General features: G+C 43.5%; 1 protein-coding gene across 5 annotated transcripts in view; it reads left to right on the top strand.

The window, feature by feature from the left end:
• The first annotated feature begins 7,831 nt into the window (after positions 1-7,831).
• The window catches only part of Ube4b (ubiquitination factor E4B), a 114,121-nt gene continuing 99,653 nt past the window's right edge, over positions 7,832-22,299 (top strand). For all 5 annotated transcript variants that reach the window (XM_071617334.1, XM_071617336.1, XM_071617335.1 and 2 more), the window contains exon 1: positions 7,832-8,536. In XM_071617334.1, the coding sequence (XP_071473435.1) occupies positions 8,513-8,536 (24 nt within the window). In that variant the 5' untranslated portion in view covers positions 7,832-8,512. The remainder of the gene's footprint in view (positions 8,537-22,299) is intronic.

Here is a 22,299-nt window from a genome sequence, read left to right on the forward strand (position 1 = left end):
GCTAGGGATCAAACCCAGGGCTTTGAACATGCTAGGCATGTACTCTACCACTGAGTTACACTCCCATCACCAAAATGTGGGAAATATTGAGATCACTGAAGGAGGTTGATTGGGTATATTTCCTTTAAAATGTCTGCCTGCTTTTAGTTAGTTTGAAGCTATATCCTCCAAACCTGAAGTGATATATCTTTTTCCTCTGGACTCTTTTAGTACTTTCTTTGAAATTTTATGACATTCAAGAGTTTCTACTGTGTATTATAGTTCAGTGTGCTTTGTGTCTCCTTGAACGTACGTCCCTTACCAGCAGGGTCATACCTGGCGAGTCGTGATTCACTAACTCATCTTCGCATCTTGCTGGGTCTTTGTCCATTATGGTGTTCGATAAGTGGTTAGCAGATATAAGAATAGCTGAGGGACTGAGTCAGCAGCACTGGCTTTGTTTCCTGGCTTTGGCAACCACATTTGCTGAGAGCAGCAAAGGACCTATCATTTGGCACAACTGTGCAGCCCTACAGAAATAAAGTCCTGCCCCAAGCAAGAGGAATTCCAAATCTAAGCCCAAGTAAGGAGCGGCATATGTGAATTTCAAACAGTAACATTCAGAGGCTTTAATTCAATCATAGGTACTACCAATGGCTATAGCCAGATGCCATGTATGGTTGTCATATGTGCTTGTCATACGCGGCATCTGGCTGTAACAGGCCAGATGCCTCCTAATTCAGTAGATAGTCCTTTTGAGCACACTGTCTTGTTATATGCAAGAAGAAGGATAAAAATCTAAAAAATTGCTAGCACCAAATGGCAGACCAGATCTAGTCCACAATAACTTTATCAAAGAAAAGATTTTGAGCTAGGATATAGCTTAGTTGGTAGAGTGCTTGCTTTGCATGCACAGGCCCTGGGTTCAATCCTCAGCACCATAAAAAACAAAACAACACAACAAAGAAAAGGTTTTTTTCAAGAGGAAGTGAAATTAAAAAATATAGATTTTAGGAAGCCTAGGATTCAGATAATGTACAGAATCCAACCAATAATGTAAAGAATCCAACAGTAATGCTCTCATTAATTCTACTTTTACCCTAAATCTTCAATTTTCACCTCTGTTTTGTGAATTCTCAAACATATATACAAGATGTGCTATATTTCTCCCATTTATTTATTTATGGTGCTGATGATTGAATCCAGGGCTTTGCACATGCTAGGCAAGCACTCTACCACTGAGCTCCATCCCTAGCCATTTATTTACTTAAAATTTAAGACAAGATTTTGTCAAGTTGCTCAAGCTGGCATCAAACTAGTGATCCTCCTGCCTCAGTCTCCTGAGTCACTGTGATTACATGTGTGTACTATCGAACCCAGGTATTTCTCCCAATTTCTCTCTTTTTGAGGGGTGGAGGATGGGGATTGAACCCAGGAGCACTTTACCACTAAGCTACATCCCCAGCCCTTTTAAATAATTTATTTAGAGATAGGGTTTCACTGAGTTACTTAAGGCCTCAATAAATTACTGAGGCTTTGAACTCATGATCCTCCTGCCTCAGCCTCCCAAGCTGCTGGGATTATAGGCAGGTGCTACTGAGCCTGGCTAATTGGGCAATTTATAAAAAACAGAAATGTATTGTTCACTGTTCTGGGGGCTGAGAAGTTCAAGATCATGGCTGTGTCCTCACGTGGAAGAGGTAAACAAGCTCTCTCAGGTCTCTTTGATAAGGACACTAATTCGGCTCATGAGAAAAGAACTGTAATGGCCTAATCACCTCTTCTAGGTCCCAACTCTAAATACTGTCACTCTGGGGGTTGGGTTTCAACATATGAAACATATGGGGGTGGTTGACAGACATTCAGACCATAGCAGGCTTCTAAAACTCTACCACAGGAATGTGTGCAGCAGGCGGGAGGCATTGATGGTAAGAGAAGAGAAGGAATATGTGTGGGGGCAATGTCCTTAAAGGGAGAGGGGAAGGGACCCAGAGTTCAGGTGAAGGGGTTGCCTTCTGATGGCAGTACAGAAAACAGAACATATTCACAAATGTAGGTGATCAATATCAGGAAGTTTGCTAGGTCTAGCTTTCTATCTCTCTAGGAAGGCAATTTTTATTTTTATTTGGCAGTGCTGGGGCCTGAAATCAGGGCCTTGTGCATGATAGACAAGTGGTCTCCAGCTCAGGAAGACAAACTTCAACCCAGTGAGCGTTTGTTGTGATGGGCCAAAGGTGCAACTTATGCCGTCCAGGGGGAGAAATAAAGAATATCCACGCGTTTCTGCCCTAGTCAATGCTTTATTCCCTCAAATCACTCAATACAATTTCACTCTATAGGTTTTTAATCAAGGAAATGACAATCCTTAATGCTAGTCACTGCAAGAGATAGAGTCAATTCACAGCAAATAATTCTAGATTAATTCTAAGCACTGCAAACACACTTATTCATAAGAGGCTCATGACAGACATTCCCTCTGGATGCTAAGTTCAAGTTTCAGATCAAAAGTCTCAAGCCTTAGGCGCTAAGTCCAGCAGATGCACACTCACTCAGACCTTGGTGATCAGGTCAGGAACCAAGGCAGGCTTCTCCCGGTGTGGAGCTGACTCTTAGGTTGGTTTGAGGTGCTAAGGGAACAAAGTACCAGGCAACCTGTGCGCGCGAAAGAACAACCCATCAGGCGCCAAACAAGCAGTGACAGTGCCTCCTAACCATCTGTCAATGGGGGGGGGGGTCTCCTAACCAATCCTGGAGGGACATGGATCTCAGCAAGAACCCCGACCAGGAGGACAAGGGGCTCTAAAAGCCTCCCTTTCCTGTCCCAAGCCCTCCCTTCCTGCTCTAAACCTATTAAAATTCCAATCTGGCTGAGCCTGGGTGCGACTTCTACACCACCAGGAGGCTCTGTTGGACGGGAGGGTCTTGCCCAGGAGCAAATCTCAATAAAGCCTTTTCAGCTACTTTTCACCTGCCTCCTTTTTGTCACGGGTGCCTCAACTTACACTGATGGCTGGCTGAGGTGGCAGTCCTAGGGAGAAGTTGCGTCTCTCAGCAGGGTCAAGATGTGGCTGTAGAGTTTGAGAGCCGTGAGGAAGATGCAGAGGATCAGGCAACAATGAAAAGTGTTGGGATGTGAGTCCAGGTCCTCCTCAGGCTCTCAGTGTGAGGGCATCAGTGTGGCTGGCTGAATGTCTGTTCATTTTTGCTCCACTATTTATACCAGATTTTGGGGCTTTTGACCCCCACCTTTCAATCCTTGTCAGCTACCACTGGATTTCTCAGTGTTTGGTGGTCCCCACCCTGATCTTTTCACCTTTCCCTCTTATTGGGCGAGAACAGCCTGCCTGAGACTTCACTCTGAGTTTATCAGGGTGGGGGGAAGTGACTTGTTTGTGCCTGAGGGCCACACTGGAGGGCTTTGTGCCTGGTGAGACTGCAGGTTTCAAACTGGAGTTTTAAAATGGAGTTGCTTAGGCTCAGGCATGCTATATTTAAGTGTCAGATCAAAAGTCCATTCTCACAGGGCTAAGTCCTGGTATTTGAATAAGAGTTCTTCTAAAAGGTTATTCTAGTGGAGGCTATTTTTTATTATCACATACAAGTAAACAAAACCAAACACCTTTACCCTTTTAAAATAAGAAAATCCTGCCCTAAATATACTTTAATTTTCCCTTTCATGATTTGGTTGTTTTATGGGCTCTTCCTTTATCAGTTATTAGTTTAAAAAAGTATTTTGGGAGCAGGGGATGTAGCTCAGTGGTAAAGCACCTAGTTTATGCAGGGACCTGAGTTTAATCACCAGTACCCCCACAGAAAATTAGAAAAGAAATATTTTTACTCACATCCAAGTAATTCTAAGAACGAATTTGTTGAAAATCTTGAAGCTTGGTTGTTCCTTAGTGAGGCAAAGAGATGATTTCACAAGTTCCAAAGGGAAAATACATTCAAATGGAAGAAAATGAGCAAAACAATGTATGGGCTGTCTATCACAAACAGCTCTGAGGCAGTTATTCATGAGGTTGTGGGAAAGCTTCCCCTAAGGAAAATTGTGAAATGATCACAAACGTTGGAACACAGCTGTAGAGGCAATAAAAAATGTATTAGAGGGATTCAACTTGTAAAAGAACTCTGGGAAGTAAATTATACAGTCAAAGAGACCTCATGTCTAATTTTTGTGACTCTACAAAATTACCTTATAGTGCACGCCTATAGTCCCAGCTACTTAGGAGTCTTAGGCCGGAGAATCACAAGTTCAAGGCCAGCCTGGGTAATATAGCAAGACCCTGATTCAAAATAAAATAAAATGGAAAGGGCTGGAGATGTAACTCACTGGTATAGCACTTCCCTAGAATTCATGAGGTCTATGTTCAAACTCCAGTATTGCAAGAAAAAAAAAAATTCAACTCAGAAAAATTCAAATGTCAGAAATCACAGATTGTACCACCTATAAACCAGACAGGACATGGAATTTATAGGGAGCAGAATACTGTGGCAAAATAATCACAATATAACTATTCAGCAAACAAATATGTAATCAGTGCTTTATCTTGCATTTTTAAAAAATCTACTATATACTAGACAATATATCTTTGTAATACACATAGTTATGTTTATTTTGGGGAACGAATTCAGAGGAAGCAAGATTTCTAATAATTTCCTATTTGACTCGAAGCAAGCCATTTAACTTTGCTGATTTTATTTTCTCCAACCACAGTGGGAAGGATACCTAAGTATAACATTTGAATGCTAAATGATTAAATATTCCTTGTAAAGTGAATCTATTACAACTAAAGCACAAATGACAAAAATTTGATAAAATGGACGACATCATATTAAATTTTTTACCATCAAAAAAGTGAAAAAAAGTCCTCAGAATGGGAGAAAGGGTATGCAAACCATATATCTGATAAGGGACTGGTCTCTGGAATATAAAAAAGAGCTCTTACAATTTAATAATAAAAATAAATAATCCAATTAAAAATTACATAGGATTTGAATATTTTCCCAAAGAAAGGTAACACATGAAAAAACCTCAACATCCTTAACCCTTAGGGAAATAAGAAACAAAACCACAATGAGGGATCATTTCACATCTTCTAGTGTGGCTACAATAAAAAAGACAACAACACTTGGTAAAGTGTGAATAAGCTGGAATGCTCACATTCCTGGTGGGAAGGTAAGATGGTACAGCTGGGTTGGAAAAGTCTGAAAGTTCCTCAAAATCTCAACTCAGAAATTCCTCTTCTACATTTGCCCAAGAGAGAGACAAAAATACACAAACACTTGTATAGGTAAGTTTATCACAGCATGATTCAGAAAAGCCCAAAGGTAGAAGTGACCTAAAATTCCATTAACTATGAAAAGGTGTTATAGCCATACAATGGGACATTGTTTGGCATTAAAGAAATGAAATACTTGTCAGCAATCACCTGTAATCCCAGCAACTGATGGTTGAGGCAGGAGGATTGCAAATTTGAGGCCAGCCTGTGCCAGCAAGACTCTGTTTATAAATAAGAAATAAAGGGGGCTGGGGATGTGGCCCAGTGGTGCAGCACCTCTGGGTTCAATCCACAGTAATGAGGAAAAAAAAGAAATACCAATATGTGTTACATAGTATTGGGAATTAATCCCAGGGCACTTAACCACTGAGCCAAATCCCCAGCCCTTTTTTACATTTTATTTAGAGCCAGCATCTAGCTGATTTGGATAGGCTTTGAACTTGTGATCCTCCTGCCTCAGCCTCTCCAGCTGCTGGTGTTAGGCCTAGACCACTGTGCCTGCTGTGCTACAACACCGATGAGCCTTAAAAACATACTTTAAATTTAGACCAGACACAAAAAGTCACAGAGTTTGTGATTCTCTTGATGTAAAAAGTCCAAAATAGGAAACTCCACAGAGACAGAAGGTAGATTAGTGGTTGGAAGGAGAGGGATATGAAAAGTGACTGTTAATGTGTTAGGGAGAGGGTTTCTCTTGGGGGGGATGAAAAGGTTCTGGAATTAGAGAGCAATGACAGTTGAACAACTCTGTGAATCCTGACCGTAGCTTGCTTCTCTCTCTCTCTCTCTCTCTCTCTCTCTCTCTCTCTCTCTCTCTCTCTCTCTCACTTTCTCTCTTATTTTCTCACTTTCTTTCTTTCATTTCGAGATAGGTTCTTGCTAAACTGCTGAGGCTGGCCCAGAACTTGTGCTCCTCCTGCCTCAGCCTCTGTATACTTTAAAAGGGGGTTTGAATAGCTGGGCGCAGTGGCACACGCTGGTAATCTCAGTGGCTCCGGAGGCGGAGGCAGGAGGATCACGAGTTTAAAGCCAGCCTCACCAAAGGCGAGGTGCTTAGCAACTCAGGGAGACTCTCCCTGTCTCTAAATAAAATACAAAATAGGGCTGGGTGTGGCTCAGTGGTCAAGTGCCCCTGAGTTCAATCCCTGGTACCCCCCCCCAAAAAATAAAAAAAAATAAAAAAGCGGGTGTGAGATTATACGGCAATAATGTATTTTTAAAAGAGAAGTGAATGTATTAACGACTATGTCAACAGGGGTCCAATCCAAGTTCTGTCTACACAGATTCCTTTCCTGGAAAGCAGGTAACACGCCGAACCAGTGGTAACTTTACTCACAAATTCCTAACAAATTTAATAGGTTCCTATTTTAAGTATGTAACAAATAAATTGTAACTCTTAATTCTGGAATGGAACCTTTGAGATTATGGTTTGGTAAACCTTCCAATACAATATATTCTTTGTGGCAAAGTCTGGGTTTCATGGTACTGTTACTTTGACGATTCAATTTAGATTTGCATGTTACAAAATATTTATGTCCTTATCCGGGTGAGGCTATTTTTTTAAAAAATCAAATATTTATTTATTTATTGGTACTGGGGATTGAGTCCAGGGTGCTGAGACACTGAGCCACATTCCTAGCCCCCAGCCCCTTCTTTATGTTATATTTTAAGACAGGGTCTGGGTTAGGGATCTGCTAAATTGCTGAGGCTAGCCTCGAATTTGTGACCTGTCTGCCTCTGGCATTACAGGCGGGCGCCACTAGCCCAGGGGCTGTTTTTTAAACGTCTTTCTTGCAGAGGGTGTCCACACTTCTCAGTTATTTGGGTCTCTCATTTATCCATATTTAGCAGTACGCTTTATATATATATATATATATTTTTTTTTTTTTTTTTTTTTTTTTTTAAAGTGTGTCTCCAAAATGCCAAAGCAAAATAAAAGTAATGAAGTTCTTGCGACTTTTCCTCCATTGCGCTCTCCTGGGGAGGGGAGGAGTGCAGCGAGGGCTCTGCAGCAGCGAAGCTCTCCGCAGGAAGGAGACGTCTTCCGTTTTCCTTCTCCGCTGCGCGGCGGGCGCGAGCGCCCGGCGGCGGTGGGTTTCAGAGCTCCACGTCACTAAGCAGCAGGAGCCTGGGAACAACTCAGGAGCCGCGGGAACCCAAACCTCGGGCGGGCGAGCGCCCCCTGCAGGCGCATCTCCGTGGTGCGCAGGCGGGCGCAGGCGGGCGCAGGCGGGCGCAGGCGGGCGCAGGCGGGCGCAGGCGGGCGCAGGCGGGCGCAGGCGGGCGCAGGCGGGCGCAGGCCTTCCCTTGACAGCCTACCTGCGTTTACCGCGCCCGCCGTCCCCGCGCGGTCGCCGCGGCAACGCCCCGCCCCGCCCCGGTCCGCCCGCCCGCCCGCAGCCTCTCTAGCCACGCTCCCCACCGGGAGCTGCTGCGGGGGAGGGGCGGGGAGAGGACGCAGGCGAGAGGAAATCGGCGGCGCGACGCCCGCGGCCTATTGGCTGCCGCGTCTCAGAGCTAGAAGCCCCGCCTCCCCGGCGGGGTCACGTGATCCCTTTCAAAGATGGCCGCCCTGTTGTTTTGATGAATAATACTTGGTGGGGCGAGGGGGTAAGAGTAGGGGTGGAGGGGTAGGAGGATTTACGCTTCCAGCGAGAGCACCGCCAGTCCCATCCTCCCCCTCCCCCCTGCCCAGGCTCCAGCGTGGAGGAGGGGCGTGTCGGGCCTGCTTTTAGAGAGGAGGGGCTTCCCTGTACAGTGCTGGGCTCTGCCAGGGCGGCTGTGGGGTCGCCTTACCTCGGGGCATCCACCCCTCGGGCGAGCAGTTCCCGCCTAGGGCAGAGAGTAGGAAGGAGGGCCGGAGCTGCTGGAGAAAACGCAGCTGCCGCGCCGCCACCAGCAAGACACATCACGCTGGGGGCACGAGACGAGCTGGAGACAGCGCTGCCTGCTCGGGGTAACCTGGGAAGCTGAGGGTAGTGAGTGGCGACCCTGTAGCAGCAGCCCCGGCGGCCGGCGGAGGCTGCTCTGGGCACGAGCAGCTGTAGGAGTCTGGGGCGATTGGAGTGACCGAAGCCAAGGCAGACCAGTGCCTCGTGTTCTTATTTTTTAACCTCTGACTATGCAATTCTGAAACCTCCCCCATTCGGGGGACCAGAGAGCCTGCTAGACACCTTCTACCCTCCTTCCTCTCGCCCTGGTCTCAAGAACAGAAGGATCTCTCCCTAACGCCTTTCACCATTAAGAGGAAAGCGATGGAGGAACTGAGCGCTGATGAGGTGAGGAGGTTGGGGGACACCTTGAGGGATTAGTTAGCAACTCTTTGGCGGCGCTTTGGACAGGAATGATTTTGGGCCAGCACTGCCGGGCTTTGGGGCTTGGGGAAGGAAGGGGAGATGACATTTTCCAAGAATAAGATTTCTTCTGGCGAGGGTCTCAGGTTTTATTCTCTTCTTTCTTCAGTCGGAACTCTGCTTGCTTTTCGAGCGTTCCTTTAAGGTCTGGAGAATAGAGCATCTTGTGGTGTTCATTCTTAAGGGTTTTCAAAAAAGAAGGGCTAGATTTAAATCACGATAAATTGTGTGTGTCTTCAGGGATTTAAAGACTATTTTGGATGACATCAGGATGTTTAGTGGGTGTATGTTTTTAAGGGCCGTATTAGAAATTCCAAATATGTGTGGCCATGTCATTGTATATGTTGAGTAAATATACCTTAGGTTTGGAAGGTGGCTTACAGACAGATTCCGTGCTATTTGGTGAAATATGTATCTTTTTAATAGTTTAGAAGATTCCGGTTAAATTCTGGTAGTTTAACAGACCACTAATGACTTCTGGAATTTTTCTATTTTATTATACCTTTTCCTTTTCAAACTTGTGTTTGGCTGTAGCAGAGACTGAACAGGAAACAAATGACTTTGTAAACTCTCCCGTTTTCATTTTGAAAGGAGTCATACAGATCCCCTTCTTAATGTTGGAAGGATTGTTTAGAAAGATAGTTGTAAAAATAGTGGTAATTGGGGTAAAAGGAATTTCCTGTGATTCTATTGCCTTTTTACAAATTGGGAGCTTCCTTTTCCTTACTCCTGCTGGCTAGGCCCTCACCCCATCTCCCCATTTCTTCTACTGGTTCATATAAACTTCCCTGCATTATTAAGAAATTAGTCATCTATCAGGTTAGATCTTCTGTAAGACTCCCATGCTCCAGTTTTGGCTACAGAGTAGTCGCTGTGTTTTTGTAGTCACTAAAATTCTCCAGGGATAGAGCATGCAAGTGATGGGTGTTAAGGGTCAGGTAGGAAAGGAAGCAAAAAATTTCACTGATTATAATACTTGGTTATTTGGAAGTCAGGATTGTTCATTCTGTTCCTGAATTTGTTTTCCACAATAAACATTAGGAATGTAATCTTGAGATAGAAAAATATTGAGCAGTTTCTTTCTCTCAGGAATTATGAAGAGACCTGCTTAGAGGCACTTTATTTTATGTAGTTTTGAAAAATGGCACAATCTCCCCGCTTTTTTCTTTCATATTAATTCTGATGGACAATTTCTCTTCAGGCAGAGTCTGTTTTTCAGTAGTCCTTTATTTCCAGAAATTACTTTTTTTTTCTTTATGATCTCTAAATAGTCCCTGTTTAGAGGCTTTTACATATTTGAGTTTTTCACCAAGGAATTGTTTTCAAATCAATAAAGCATACAGACCAGTAAAGGATACTGTATAATCTGAAATGTGTCTCTTCACTTTACCCAGCCCTTGAGGAAGGTGTAACTTTTTTTTGTGACCATATGAGGAACACATGTAACCTTTGAAAGAAATAGAAGAAACTTTTTTCAAGGTCAACAGAATATTAAAACAAATGTGAAAAATTAAATTCATTAAATTATCTTCTACAAATTAGTTGGCCTGAACACAAAGGGAAATTCAATAAATGGTCATTTTACTTTTAATAGAATCTAGAACAGAGAGTTTTTTGGGAACAATCTAATTAAAGTTTTTTTTTGTTGTTGTTTTTTTTTTTTTTTAAATCCAGTTTCTTGAATTCTAGTTTTGAGACATCTCCAAAGCTTTTGCATTTGCTTTGTTATTCTGTTGGTGGAAACTTTGTTGTGTGGCCGATATGGTAGGTGACAGTTTGTTTAAAAAATAAACATTTATGTTATTGAAAGTTCAAGTGTACATTTCAGGATTTAAACAGGCATGACAGTGATCTCTCACTTTAAATGAGGAAATTAAGTAAGCCAGAATTTCATATTGTAACAACATGAAAATGTTGGGATACAGTCCTTATAAACTAAAGACTGGTAAAACCAGACTAGTTGCTTAAGAAGATTTGACATGGGCTCTTTTTGGTCCCACTCACTTTGAATTTTTGTGAGTTTTTTTTTTTTTCCCTCTCTGTCCTTTTAGTTGAATTCTTTAACTTCGTTGCTATTTGTTATTTATGTACTCCATTAGAGTGAGATCCATGACTAAATTCATTCTCTTGGAGCCTGCATTCCAAGGCATCATTGTTTATATTAGGTTCATTCTATAGCCTCCTCATTTTCATATACCAAGATGATGCTGTGAGTTGGGCAGGCGTTTCAAACTGCTTTTCAACAATGGTGAGGAGATGGCATTAAAATTGAAATGATTTTTTTTTCTTTCTTTCTTTTTTTTTTTTTTTTGGCTTAATCTTCTTTTATGACCTACTTCATCTGCAAGATGGCTGGCTGGGATTCAGGGTGTGGTCAAGGTTTTGGAAGAGTGTTAAATGTTCCCAAATGCAGAATATGTGACTTTGGACTTCCCGTAGTGATCTGTAAGTGGAAAAGGTTTGACATTTATCAGCAGCCTTAGAAGCCTGCTCTGTGCCAGGTGTGCTACAGCCATTGTCCCACCTGATAATCAGCACAGTTGTGCAGGTCCTATTTTGTTTATTTTACAGGTGAGGAAACAGATTTAGGTTAATTAACTTACACATAGTGACCCTAGTGGCTTAGAAGGGACAGGTTAGATTTCAAACCTAGGTCTCCTGGTTCTCCTTCTCACTATATTTGACTGCTTAACAACTGGCCTTATGTTCACCCCACAGCTTCTATATCAATATCCTGCCAACATTGACCCACTATGCTTGCCATGGATAGCTCTTCTGTTAGGTAGTGTTTTGCATGAAGGCATTAGTGATGTGAGCTGGTCTTTTGGGAACTGTCCCCTTCCCCCAACCCCCTGCCTTAGATGCTTCATTCCACAAGCATTTAAGGAAATTATAGTTTAATTGGGGTGGAGGAGATAGATAGGGATCTAAAAATTACAACATAATGCCAAGTGCTATTTCAGAGGTATTCATAAGACACTGAAGGAAGGTAAGAAGGGACCCTAGGTGAGCAGTGTCTTAGTGAAGATTTTGGAGAAAAAGTGGTATGTGTGCTGAGTGGTAGTTGTCCCCCAAAGGGCCCTGGGAACTGGCTGTGGGCATGGGAAGCTTAGGAAACAGCACCCCATGGTGGGACTGGAGCACCCAGGGAGTATGCAGGAATTACAGGCTCTGAAAGACTATAAGGAGACTTTGAAGGATTTTAAGGGATGAGGAAAAGGACTGGCAAGGGTGAAAGAGGATTGTGGGACCATGGCTGCAGATGAGAAGATGAATTAGGAGACTCTTGTTGCTCCCCAGGAGGAAAAGGGTGGGGTCCACTGAACTGAGGCTCTGGCAGTGGGAATGGAGACACCAGGAGTATGGAGGACCTGTTAATACAGTTTCAGTATTCAGAAGAGGAAAGAAAAGGAGAAGGATGGATTGGGATTGGATAGGAGTTCCAGACCGGGAGCAGATTATGAAGAAAAATGAGTTTTGTTTTGGATCTTTGAAAAGATGACTCAATCTCATTTTAGCTTTTCTATTCTGAAGTTTCCACCTCTTTAAATCTCTTGGGTCCTGTGACAGGCCTGAGGACCCAAACTCGCTTTCCACCCAGTACAGTAGACCAGGTTAACTATGTGTTTTACAGCAGTTTTTCTTCTTAAACAGTGTAGGAGAGGGGATGTGGTCTCCAGGCCCCTTTTCTACTTTTTTTTTTTTTTTAATACTGGGGATTGAACCCAGAGGCGCTTTTACCACTGAGCTCCATCCCCAGCCCTTTTTATTTTTTTGTTTTGAGACAGAACCCTGCTAAGTTGCTGAGACTGGTCCCAAACCAGCATTCTTCTGCCTGTGTCTCCCAAATTGATGAGATTACAGGCCTGGGCCACGGAACTCCTTTGTTCATTTTAGATGAGTGACAGGGAATGATAATAGAGATGTTAGCTGACAAGCAGTGAGCTCTTGCATGTACTAAGTATACTTAGCAAAATGGGTGTTGTTATCCTCACTTTACAGATAAGAAAACTGAGGTTAATGAAATTAAGTGCTTGCTGAAAGGCACTGGTCTGCTAGGTGGTGGAACTTGGGTTGTAATTCAGAGTCTGGCTGTAGTTTCCAGTTTCCTCACTAAACTAATTTCTAAACAGCAATAATCTGAGCAGAGCGGATGGAACATGGAAACCCCACATTTACTCTCTAGTTGTTAGGACTGAGGGTGGAGTGTATCGCAAAGCCCTGAACTCTGAAGGGGAGGAGGGAAGTCAGGAAGGCTCCTGGTCTCTTCAGAGTGCATTTTCTCACAAACACTTCAGTGCAATTTAGGAGGGACACTGTCTGCAAGCAGTGCCTCAAGGATACTTACTTTCTTTTTTTGGGGGGGTGGGGGTGGGGGGCTGGGAGTGGAACCCAGGGGTGCTTTTCCACTGACTCATCCCCAGCCTTTTAAGATTTTTTTGTTTGAGACAGGGTCCCTGGGATTGCAGGCCCATGCCACGAGCTTGGCACCCTCAGAATATTTGCAGGTTGCTTCTTGCCGTCTGTTGGACACATGCGGGCACCAGTTGTGGTGCTTCATTCCCGTAGGAGGGGCAGATAATAGACACACACATCAGATGTCATTGGTGAAAAAGTACTGTGAAGGAAATAAAGTTGCCCTGAGGGATGGAGGACAATGGGGTATGTAGAGTGTGTGTAGTTTTAAGTGATTGTCTGTTTTTTGAAATAGGGTTTCCTGTTGCCAGTCTGGTTTTGATTCCTGAGCTCAAGCAATCCTTTAGCCTCAGCCTCCCCAGGAGCTGAGATTCGGGGCACCCATCACTATGTCCAGTTTAGGAAGTGGCTTTTTTTTTTTTTTTTTGCATTACTGGGGATGGAATCTGGGGCCTTGCACCGAGCTACATGTCTAGGGAGTGGCTTTTGAAAAGAATTCAAGGGATGATAGGGAATTGTCTGGGGGAAGAATATTTCTAGGTACAGGGAAGAGCCAGTAGCACAGGCTTTGAGGTGGACACATTCTTTGTTTGTTTGTTTTTGTTTTTTATTTTTATTTTAGTTGTCAACAGGCCTTTATTTTATTTATATGCAGTGCTGAGAATCGAACCCAGTGCCTCGCACATGCTAGGCAAGCGCTCTGCTACTGAGTCACAACCCCAGCCTGGGGTGGATACATTCTTAACCTGTTCCAAGAACAGGAGGAGGCCAAGAGTGCTTGGGGTCTGCTGTGCAGGGTGCACAGTGGCAGGAGATGAAATTATTCATTTTGTCAGCCAAAAGCCATTGAGTTCTCCTATGTTTCAGTCGATTCTGAGATCTCTCCCCCGCCTGTTTCTTTGAAAGTGGGTTACTTCTTATGGCTTGTATAATTACTGTTGATCAGGTGGGGGTTGTGACAGAATTGACACATTTCCTGATTATGTGCAAACCTGCTTAGACTTGTCCATATTATCGCCCCTTCGGTTGAGTGTATACCTGTTAAATTTAGTTTCCATTTTAAGTGTCTTCAAAAAAATTACACTTTGATTTAACAATGCAAGAAATGTTATTTTATATGCAGAGAGGGATGGCAATAGCTGTGGGGTGTCAATTTAATATTAATAAAAAAAATGGGGGCTGGGGTTGTGGCTCAGCGGTAGAGCGTTCGCCTAGCATGTGTGAGGCTCTGGGTTCGATCCTCAGCACCAAATAAAAATAAATAAATGAAATAAAGAAAAAAAATAAATAAAGGTATGGTGTCCATCTACAACTAAAATACACACACACACATACACACATATAATTTTAAACGTTTGGATTCCACATTTTATTGCAAGGCAACAACCAAGTGTGTCAGGGACTCTCTAAAGGCAGAAATCCGTAGTTCTGTGAGGCTACATCATATTGTGGACCTGAACATATACCCAGGAGACCAGTGAAGGTCAGAGGCACTTCACAGTGCTCAGAAATAAATTGCAAAGCAAAAAGAGTCTGGTGTAACTGATTACAACACTGTTCTCCTCTGTTTAGGCATTTTTTTTGTGGTTTAATGGTTAGGATTTTTTTTCTTGGCAGTATAAAAAATAATGGTGTGCTTTGTAATCCTTGACATCTTATTTAAAATACAGAATCTGGTTGGGTGTGGAGATGCTCACCTGTAAACTCAGGAGGCTGAGGCAGGAGGATTGCAAGTTGGAGACCAACCTTGGAAACTTGGAGAAACCTTGTCTCAAAATAAAAGAGGGTAGGCGATTGTAGCTCAGTGGGAGAGTATCCCTGGGTTCGATTCCCAATACCAACATCCCCCCGCAAAACAAAGAAGAAATACAGTATATGTGTAGCATTGTTCTAGACTGCAAGGACATACCAGTGAACAAAGCCAACAGAATCTCTGCCTTTGTGAATTGTATATTCTGATATGTTAAAAAAAATTGTTCTGGCTGCTATGAAGAGAATGGATAAGAGTGCACAGAGAAGAGGTTAGGAGGCTATTGCAGAGGTCCCAGTGAGAGGTGATAATGGGGGCCACCAACCAGGGTTAGTGGTGGATAAGGTGAGAAAGAGTCAGATGCTAGATAGATATTTTGTGGGTAGAGTTGGTAGGACTGGGTGATGTGATGGGTGGGATGTAGGGTGTGAGGGAGTGGAGTCGAGATGGCCGATGAGTCAGGTTGTTATTGGGTTGATCCTTGAACAGCAGAGAGACCTGAAATAGCTGCTTCAGCCAGACAGATGTTTATTTGCCTCTAAATAGGAGTCTGGGTGGGAGGCTAGGGCTGGAATGGCAGTTCTATGCTCATTAGGGGCCAGCCACTGTCTCTTCTTAAACCAGCTTCCCTAATATGGCATCCGTCTTTTGGTCCATTTGTGTCTGCATTTAGCCAGAGGAGGTGGGAAAGGGGTCAGGCTCTGCTTTGATGGCGCAGCCTGGAAGTTGCTTGGACTGCCCCTGCTCACCTCTCACTGGCCAGAACCTGTCATCTGGCCCCAGCCACTGGGAAGACTGAGAAATAAAAGCTGTGTGTTCAGCTGAAGTTAGAAGAGGAGAACAGTATACCTTTCTTTCTAGACCCTTCTTCCCAAATCTAAAACACTGCATCTTCCTGATAAGGGCAGCTCCACATGAGCTGTACCCAACCCTGGTCTGAGGCCATTGATTTAGCAGTGGTGTGGCTTTCTTTCTTTTTTTTTTTTTTTAATATTTATTTTTTAGTTTTAGGAGGACACAAATATCTTTATTTTGTTTTTATGTGGTGCTGAGAATCGAACCCAATGCCTCACGCATGCTAGGCGAGTGCGCTACCACTTGAGCCACATCTCCAGCCCCTGGTGTGGGTTTTTGATGGAGCCCAGCTGCAGCCCTAGATCTGATCTCTTGGAGGTCCTCCCTTGTCCCTGGCCTTCTGTGGCCTCTGGCTTTATCCTCTTACTAGTTTTTTTTAATTTTTTTTGGTATTTTATTTAGAGACAGGGTCTCACTGAGTTGCTTAGGGCCTCACTAAGTTGCTGAGACTGGTTTTGAACTTGCTGTCCTGCTTCAGCCTTCTAGCTGCTGGGATTACAGGTGTGTGCCATCTCTGACTAGTTTTGTGTGTCTCTTTTCCTCTGGGGCTGGCACTTGAGCAGGCATTGTCCCCTTCCTGAGACCCTGTGGCTTCTCCAGAGTTCAGCCTGCACCTGCTGTGGGAGTTGGCTTTTTTCCTCTGCTTAGCCCTGACTGACCAGACTCTGCATAAACTTACTGGAGACCTGGATATCCATTAGGCAGCCCTGTGCTCCTCATCTCTGCATGCAGGTGGGCAAGCAGTTCCTCTAGTCTGCCTCGTGCTTGGGGGACTTCTTCCTTCATGTGGCATGCACCCAGATCCTGAGTTGTTCAGCCAGCACCCCTAGAATTATAGGCCATGTTGTCGTGTGGGCTGTTTTCGAAGATGTCATAGACCTAATAAGGGTCACCAGCCTTCCATCCTGCAGTATCTATGCCCATGTTGACTCCTATGTTAGCTTTTTGTCTAAGTGACCAAAATACCTGCCCAGAGCAATTTAGAGGCGGAAAAATTTGTTTAGGGCTCACGGTTTCAGAGGTTCAGTGCATGGTCATCTGACTCCATTGTGCTGAACCTGAGGTGAGGCAGGACGTTAGGGTGGAAGGAGGTGGTGGAGGAAAGCTGCTCAGCTCTGGCAGCTCCAAAGCAGAGAGAAAGGGTCAGGGACAGATACAGTTCAAGGCCATATCCCCAGTGACCTACTTCCTCCAGCCATGCTCCACCTGCCTACAGTTATCACCCAATAGTCCATTCAGATTATTAATCCATCAAATGAATTAGTCCACACATGAGGTGATAGATCTCATAATCCAGTGTTTTCATCGCTAAGATTGCTGCTTTGCTAAAAGTATGAGCTTTCTGAGGGACATTTTTAGATCTAAACAATAACAATGCCTAAGCCAAGTCACATATTTTTATTTTATTAAGGTCAATGACTTCTAGGTTCCAGATTCTATATATAAGGAGTTTGATTTGGCTGCTGCAGCAGAGATACAATGTAATTATGGCTTCAACAAGATGGAAGCTTATTTTCCCTTTGAGTACAAATCTGGGTAGGAGGTTGGGAGCTGGTTTAGTGACACCCCAATTACTGTGGAGCCAGACTCATGCTGTGTTGTGCACTGACCTTTGCAGTCCAGCATTGGTGCTCCAGTTCCTATGAGGAAATGTGCATTTCAGTCTTCAGGAAGGGACTAAAGCAGAGGGCAGGATCAGAAAGTTTCCGGTAGCAGCTTGCATCTCTTTGGTGAGAACTTAGTTACATGGCCATCCAGATGGGTGGCCTGCTGTATTAGGATGCAAGCAGCTGTCTCTGCCACAGTATAACCAAGAGTTTTAGTTTAAGAAGCTTGAAAAAGAATTGTCAGCTGAGATGGGAAGAATTGAAAGAGAAAATTTGGAGGGAGAAGTTATCTGTTTTGAAGATACTGTGAGTATGTTGTCTATTATCTACATGGAAATATTAAGTAGGTTATTTTATGGGGATTTGCAGTCAGGGTGGAAGATTGGGTTTGGGGATACAAATCTGGACGTTGTCAGTATATTTAAAATCTCAAAAATGACCAAATTGCTTGGGAGTGAGCATAAACAGAAGAGAGCAGAGGACTCAGTAGTGACCCACTCCAGCTTTTTAAAGTCCAGAGATAAAGAGGACCCAGAAAATGACACTGATAAGGAACAACCACGGGGAGAGGAGGAAAAAAGAGGGCACACAACAACCTGTCATCTGAGGAGGAAGGTACTGTGACAGGGGAGCGGTCAGCTCTGCCGAATGGGTACAGCAAGCTAGATGAGGAGCAAGACATGACCGTGTGATTTGGCAATGTGATCTGCGATGTGGACTGGTCTCCCCAAGACCAGTGGCATTGCTGACAAGGTCAAGAGAGAATGGGAGGAGAGGAGAGAGCTCAGGAGTGAGGCGTCGGCTCTGGTATATTCTGGGAGCCATCAGAAGATGGTGTAAGCCATGAGTTTGAGAAGAAAGAAGAAAATACTTGGTGAGCACATCCTTTTATTTATTTGTGGTACTGAAGATTGAATCCAGGGATGCTCTTACCATTGAGTTCTGTTCCCAGCAGCACCCCCCTGCCTCTTTCGGGGAGAAGACAGGGTCTCATTAAGTTGCCCAGGCTGACCTTGAATTTGCCCTCTTCCTGCCTCAGCCTCCTGAGTTGCTGGGAGCATATCCTTTAAAATTTTATCTTTCCATATTTCAATCACTAATTCCTTTGTTTACTTAGTATATATTTATTAAATGTTTACTCTGTTTCTCTCCCTTTCCCAAGGTAGGAAATAGGTGAAGAGACACTTTTGTAGATTATTCCTGGTAGGGTTTGGGTTTCAAAAATTTTGAGTCATAACCTGAGGAACACTGGGTTTTAATATAGTTAATTTTTAATATAATTAATTTTTTTTTTTTCAGGGATTGAACCAGGGGTGTTTAGCCATTGAGGCACATTGCCGCCATTTTTGTTTTTCATTTTGAAACAGTGTCTCAGTAGGTTGCCGAGGTTTCCCTTGAACTTGGGATCCTTCTGCTTCAGTCTCCTTAGTTGCTGGAATTATAGATGTGCACTACCGTGCCCAGATATAGTTAATTTTTAAAGTTTAAAAAAAACCTGACTGTCAAATATGTAAGTGGTAGAGAATATAAGTATTATTGTTTAATTTTAACAAATATATGTTGGATGTTTCCTAGATACTAAAAGATAAACATGTGGAGATGCCTTCAAATATGGTCTTTACCTTATTTGAAGCTTGTCTCAAGTGCGGGAGACACAAGTTGTTTACTAAGTAGAACTTTCAGTAAAGGGAGTACTGTTAATGGAGCAGTTGATCCGATGGGAAATGCTGGAGAAGAGTCTGGGAGGATTTGAGTTGGTTCTTAAAGATGATCAGGATTTTGGCATGTAGAAAAGTCAGTGGTGGGGCTGGGGTTGTGGCTCAGCGATAAGAGCGCTTGCCTAGCACACATGAGGCACTGGGTTTGCTCCTCAGCACCACATAAAAATAAAATAAATGTATTTGTGTTCACCTACAACATATACATAAAAGGAAAAGTCAGTGGTGAGGACACATATTTCATTTACTTCTTCCACTGGGCAGACTCTATGTTCATTCTTTTGAAACTTATTATAGGAATAGGAGAACCATTGAAGAAAAACTGAAGATGGTGCCAAATCCAATTTTGGTGGGTGCTTGCTGATCTCAAGCATTCTGAGATGCGAGTAACAGGCCCAGACAAGTGTTTGACTCCAAACTGTCCTAGACAGCTATGCAGCAGCAGCAGCTAGAGGAGGAGGAAGGATAGGAAAGGTGTTTCATTATTATTGCATTTCCTGTCCTCATACCAATTACAGCGCGTTGAATTGCTGTTTACTGGGTATATCCCCTGCTGGAACACAGGGTTGCGGCTTTTCTTATTCAGTGATTTTCACCCAACTTCTAGCACAGGGCTTGGCACAGAATGGCTGAGGACAAATATTTGTCAAATGCATGATTGACTAGAATAGACAGTGTGTCTTTGTGATTCCCAATTCTTGTATTGCAGTAATTTTTTTGTTGCTACATGACTTTAGTTATTTTAAGGTAGACACTTGATAAAAGAAATATGAAAATTGTAATTCAGAGTCAGAAATCCAAGGTTTTATTTGGACTAGCCAGTTGGTGACACTGGGCAAAGTGCCTAACCTTTCTGAGCCTCAGTTTCCTCGTTTGTGTGAGCATGGTCTCTGCATGGCTCCTCAGCTCACTGCGGTACTACGTCAGGTGTCTATTGGAGGGCCTGGCAGAGAGGATTCCTGGGATGTATTAGCTCTCCTTTCCCAAGTCAGATTGAATTGTAGATAACTATAGTATTAGTTGCGGCTTAACAAACCCTTTGCATGCAATAATGTCAGCAGCATAAGTCATGGTGTCTTACCATTTAGAAGCAAATAAATTCAGGTTCAAATTCTCTCCAGGGACCCATTGTACTTCCTAAAATCTCTTCTCATCTTAGAGCTGTCTTTTGTACTGTTTCACACTGTTGTCACTTGGTGGACTTCCTCCTTCCTTTCTCTAAAATGTGGAATGATGGGTGGCCTGAAGGTACAAAAAGGGTAAAGGAAGAGTGGGGACATTTGAAATACTTTTTTTTGTATATTGTGAATCCAACCAAGGGCCTTACACGTGGTAGGCAAGTACTCTAACACTGAGCTACCTCCCCATCCCTGAGTGAACCTGAGGCGACTCTTTTGAATCAGATGGCTTATTTTGTCTTTTTGAAGATATTGTTTCTCTTCCAGCAGGGGGAAACAATCTCTGAACCTAATGTCATTGTATGAACTACTTATCAGCTGCCATATGTCAGTCTCTTGTCTAGTTCTTTTTTTTTTTTTTAAATTTTTTAGTTATAGTTGAACACAATATCTTTATTTTATTTATTTATGTTTATGTGGTTCTGAGGATCGAACCCAGGGCCTCTCACGTGCGAGGTGAGCGCTCTACCACTGAGCCACAATCCCAGCCCCTCTTGTCTAGTTCTTTAAAGACAGTATTGAGGTTAGCAAGAGGTTGGGTCTAGCACTGAGAAGTGTTCCCCTTGACTTCATTAGCTTTCTAATTAAACATCATGAAATGTGTTCAGTGCACATAGTCTCTTTGTTCCCTGCCAGGGTTTGGTATAGGTTCTAGATGTCTAATAGTATCATGGTGCTTTAATTATATTTTGGACTAGGTGGGGATAGCACTTTGCTTTTATGGACCTGTTTTGGGAGCTGAATTCTGAGGATGTCCAAGCAAATCATATTAAGCTCCTGTCACATTCTGGGCACTCTTCAGAATCATGTCAGTCACGGTTTTTTGCCAGACCTGTGTCTGTGCTCATCACCAGGCCCAGCTCTGTGGAGGTGAGACCTGAAGTTGGAAGTGTGCTCCATGTTTGATTTCATGTTGTGCTGTTGCTGTCTGGAAATTCTTAATAAATGTGAACAAGGGGTCCTGCATTTTCATTTGGCACAAAGTCCTACAAATTCTGTACCTGGTTGTGATTGTCACTAACTTTTGCTGTGCCTGGCTTTGTTCATTTGGACAATTGCAGCAAAATGCCAAGAAGTCAGGGAAACTTTTTTTTTCCCCCCCGTATAGGGGATGGATCCCAGGGGTGCTACATCCCTATTCCTTTTTTTTTTTTTAATTTTTTTTGTAGTTGTAGATAGACCGAGTGCCTTTATTTTATTTTTTTTAAATATTTATTTTTTTAGTTGTAGTTGGACACAATACCTTTATTTTATTTGTTTTTATGTGGTGCTGAGGCTCAAACCCAGTGCCTCACACATGCTAGGCAAGCGCTCTGCTCCTGAGCTACAGCCCCAGCCCATCCCCCTTCCTTTTTAAGTTTTATATTGAGGCAGTGTCTTTGTGTTGCCTAGGCTGGCCTCCTGCCTCAGCTTCCAGAGCCTCTGGGGTTACAGATTGTCCCACCATACCTGGCTTCTTTAAAATAATTTTAGGCAGCTGGGTTTGTGTCTCAGCGGTAGAGTGTTCGCCTAGCATGTGTGAGGCCCTGGGTTCGATCCTCAGCACCACATAAAGATAAATAAATAAAACAAAGGTATTGCGTCCAACTACATCTAAAAAATAAATATAAAAAAATAATTTTGGAGTAAATATATTTGGAGTCCAATGAGTAATCTGGAAAGTGAAGTAGAAAATGATTGGAAAGCTGGGATGGCAGGGTGACACCTGTCTGCCCTTGTCTCTTTCCACTCTGTCCTATAACATTGCTCAGCTGCTTGGTGGGCCTGCTCCCTGTTACTGGGGGCCAGGGGATTCTGGGCTTATTGAACTGTTGTGTTTGTGTTAAAACCTGTGTTGGAGAAAGTGTGTGGAGCTGGACTGTGGGCATTGGGGAGCTGGAGAGTGAGGTGTGGGGAGCTGGTTAGTGGGCTCCAGGAGCCATGTGGAGGGTGCTAGGGTATTAGGAGCTGAGCAGCAGGGTGCTGGGCATAGGAGTGGGACGGTGGCTGGCAGGGTGTGGGGAGCTGGGTGAGGGTGATGGTGGTGACGGGGTTCCTGCAGTGGGGATTCAGATGTCATGCTGCATCCTTCACCTGTAAGCTGGCACTGATCTGGCACCTGGGGAACCACTTCAGCTGCTTTTCTTGCTGCCCTGAGCCCCGAGCAGGAGGTAGTTAGTCCATG

This window comes from Marmota flaviventris, chromosome 10 (assembly GCF_047511675.1).
Source record: "Marmota flaviventris isolate mMarFla1 chromosome 10, mMarFla1.hap1, whole genome shotgun sequence".
NCBI classification, from domain to species: Eukaryota; Metazoa; Chordata; class Mammalia; order Rodentia; family Sciuridae; genus Marmota; species Marmota flaviventris.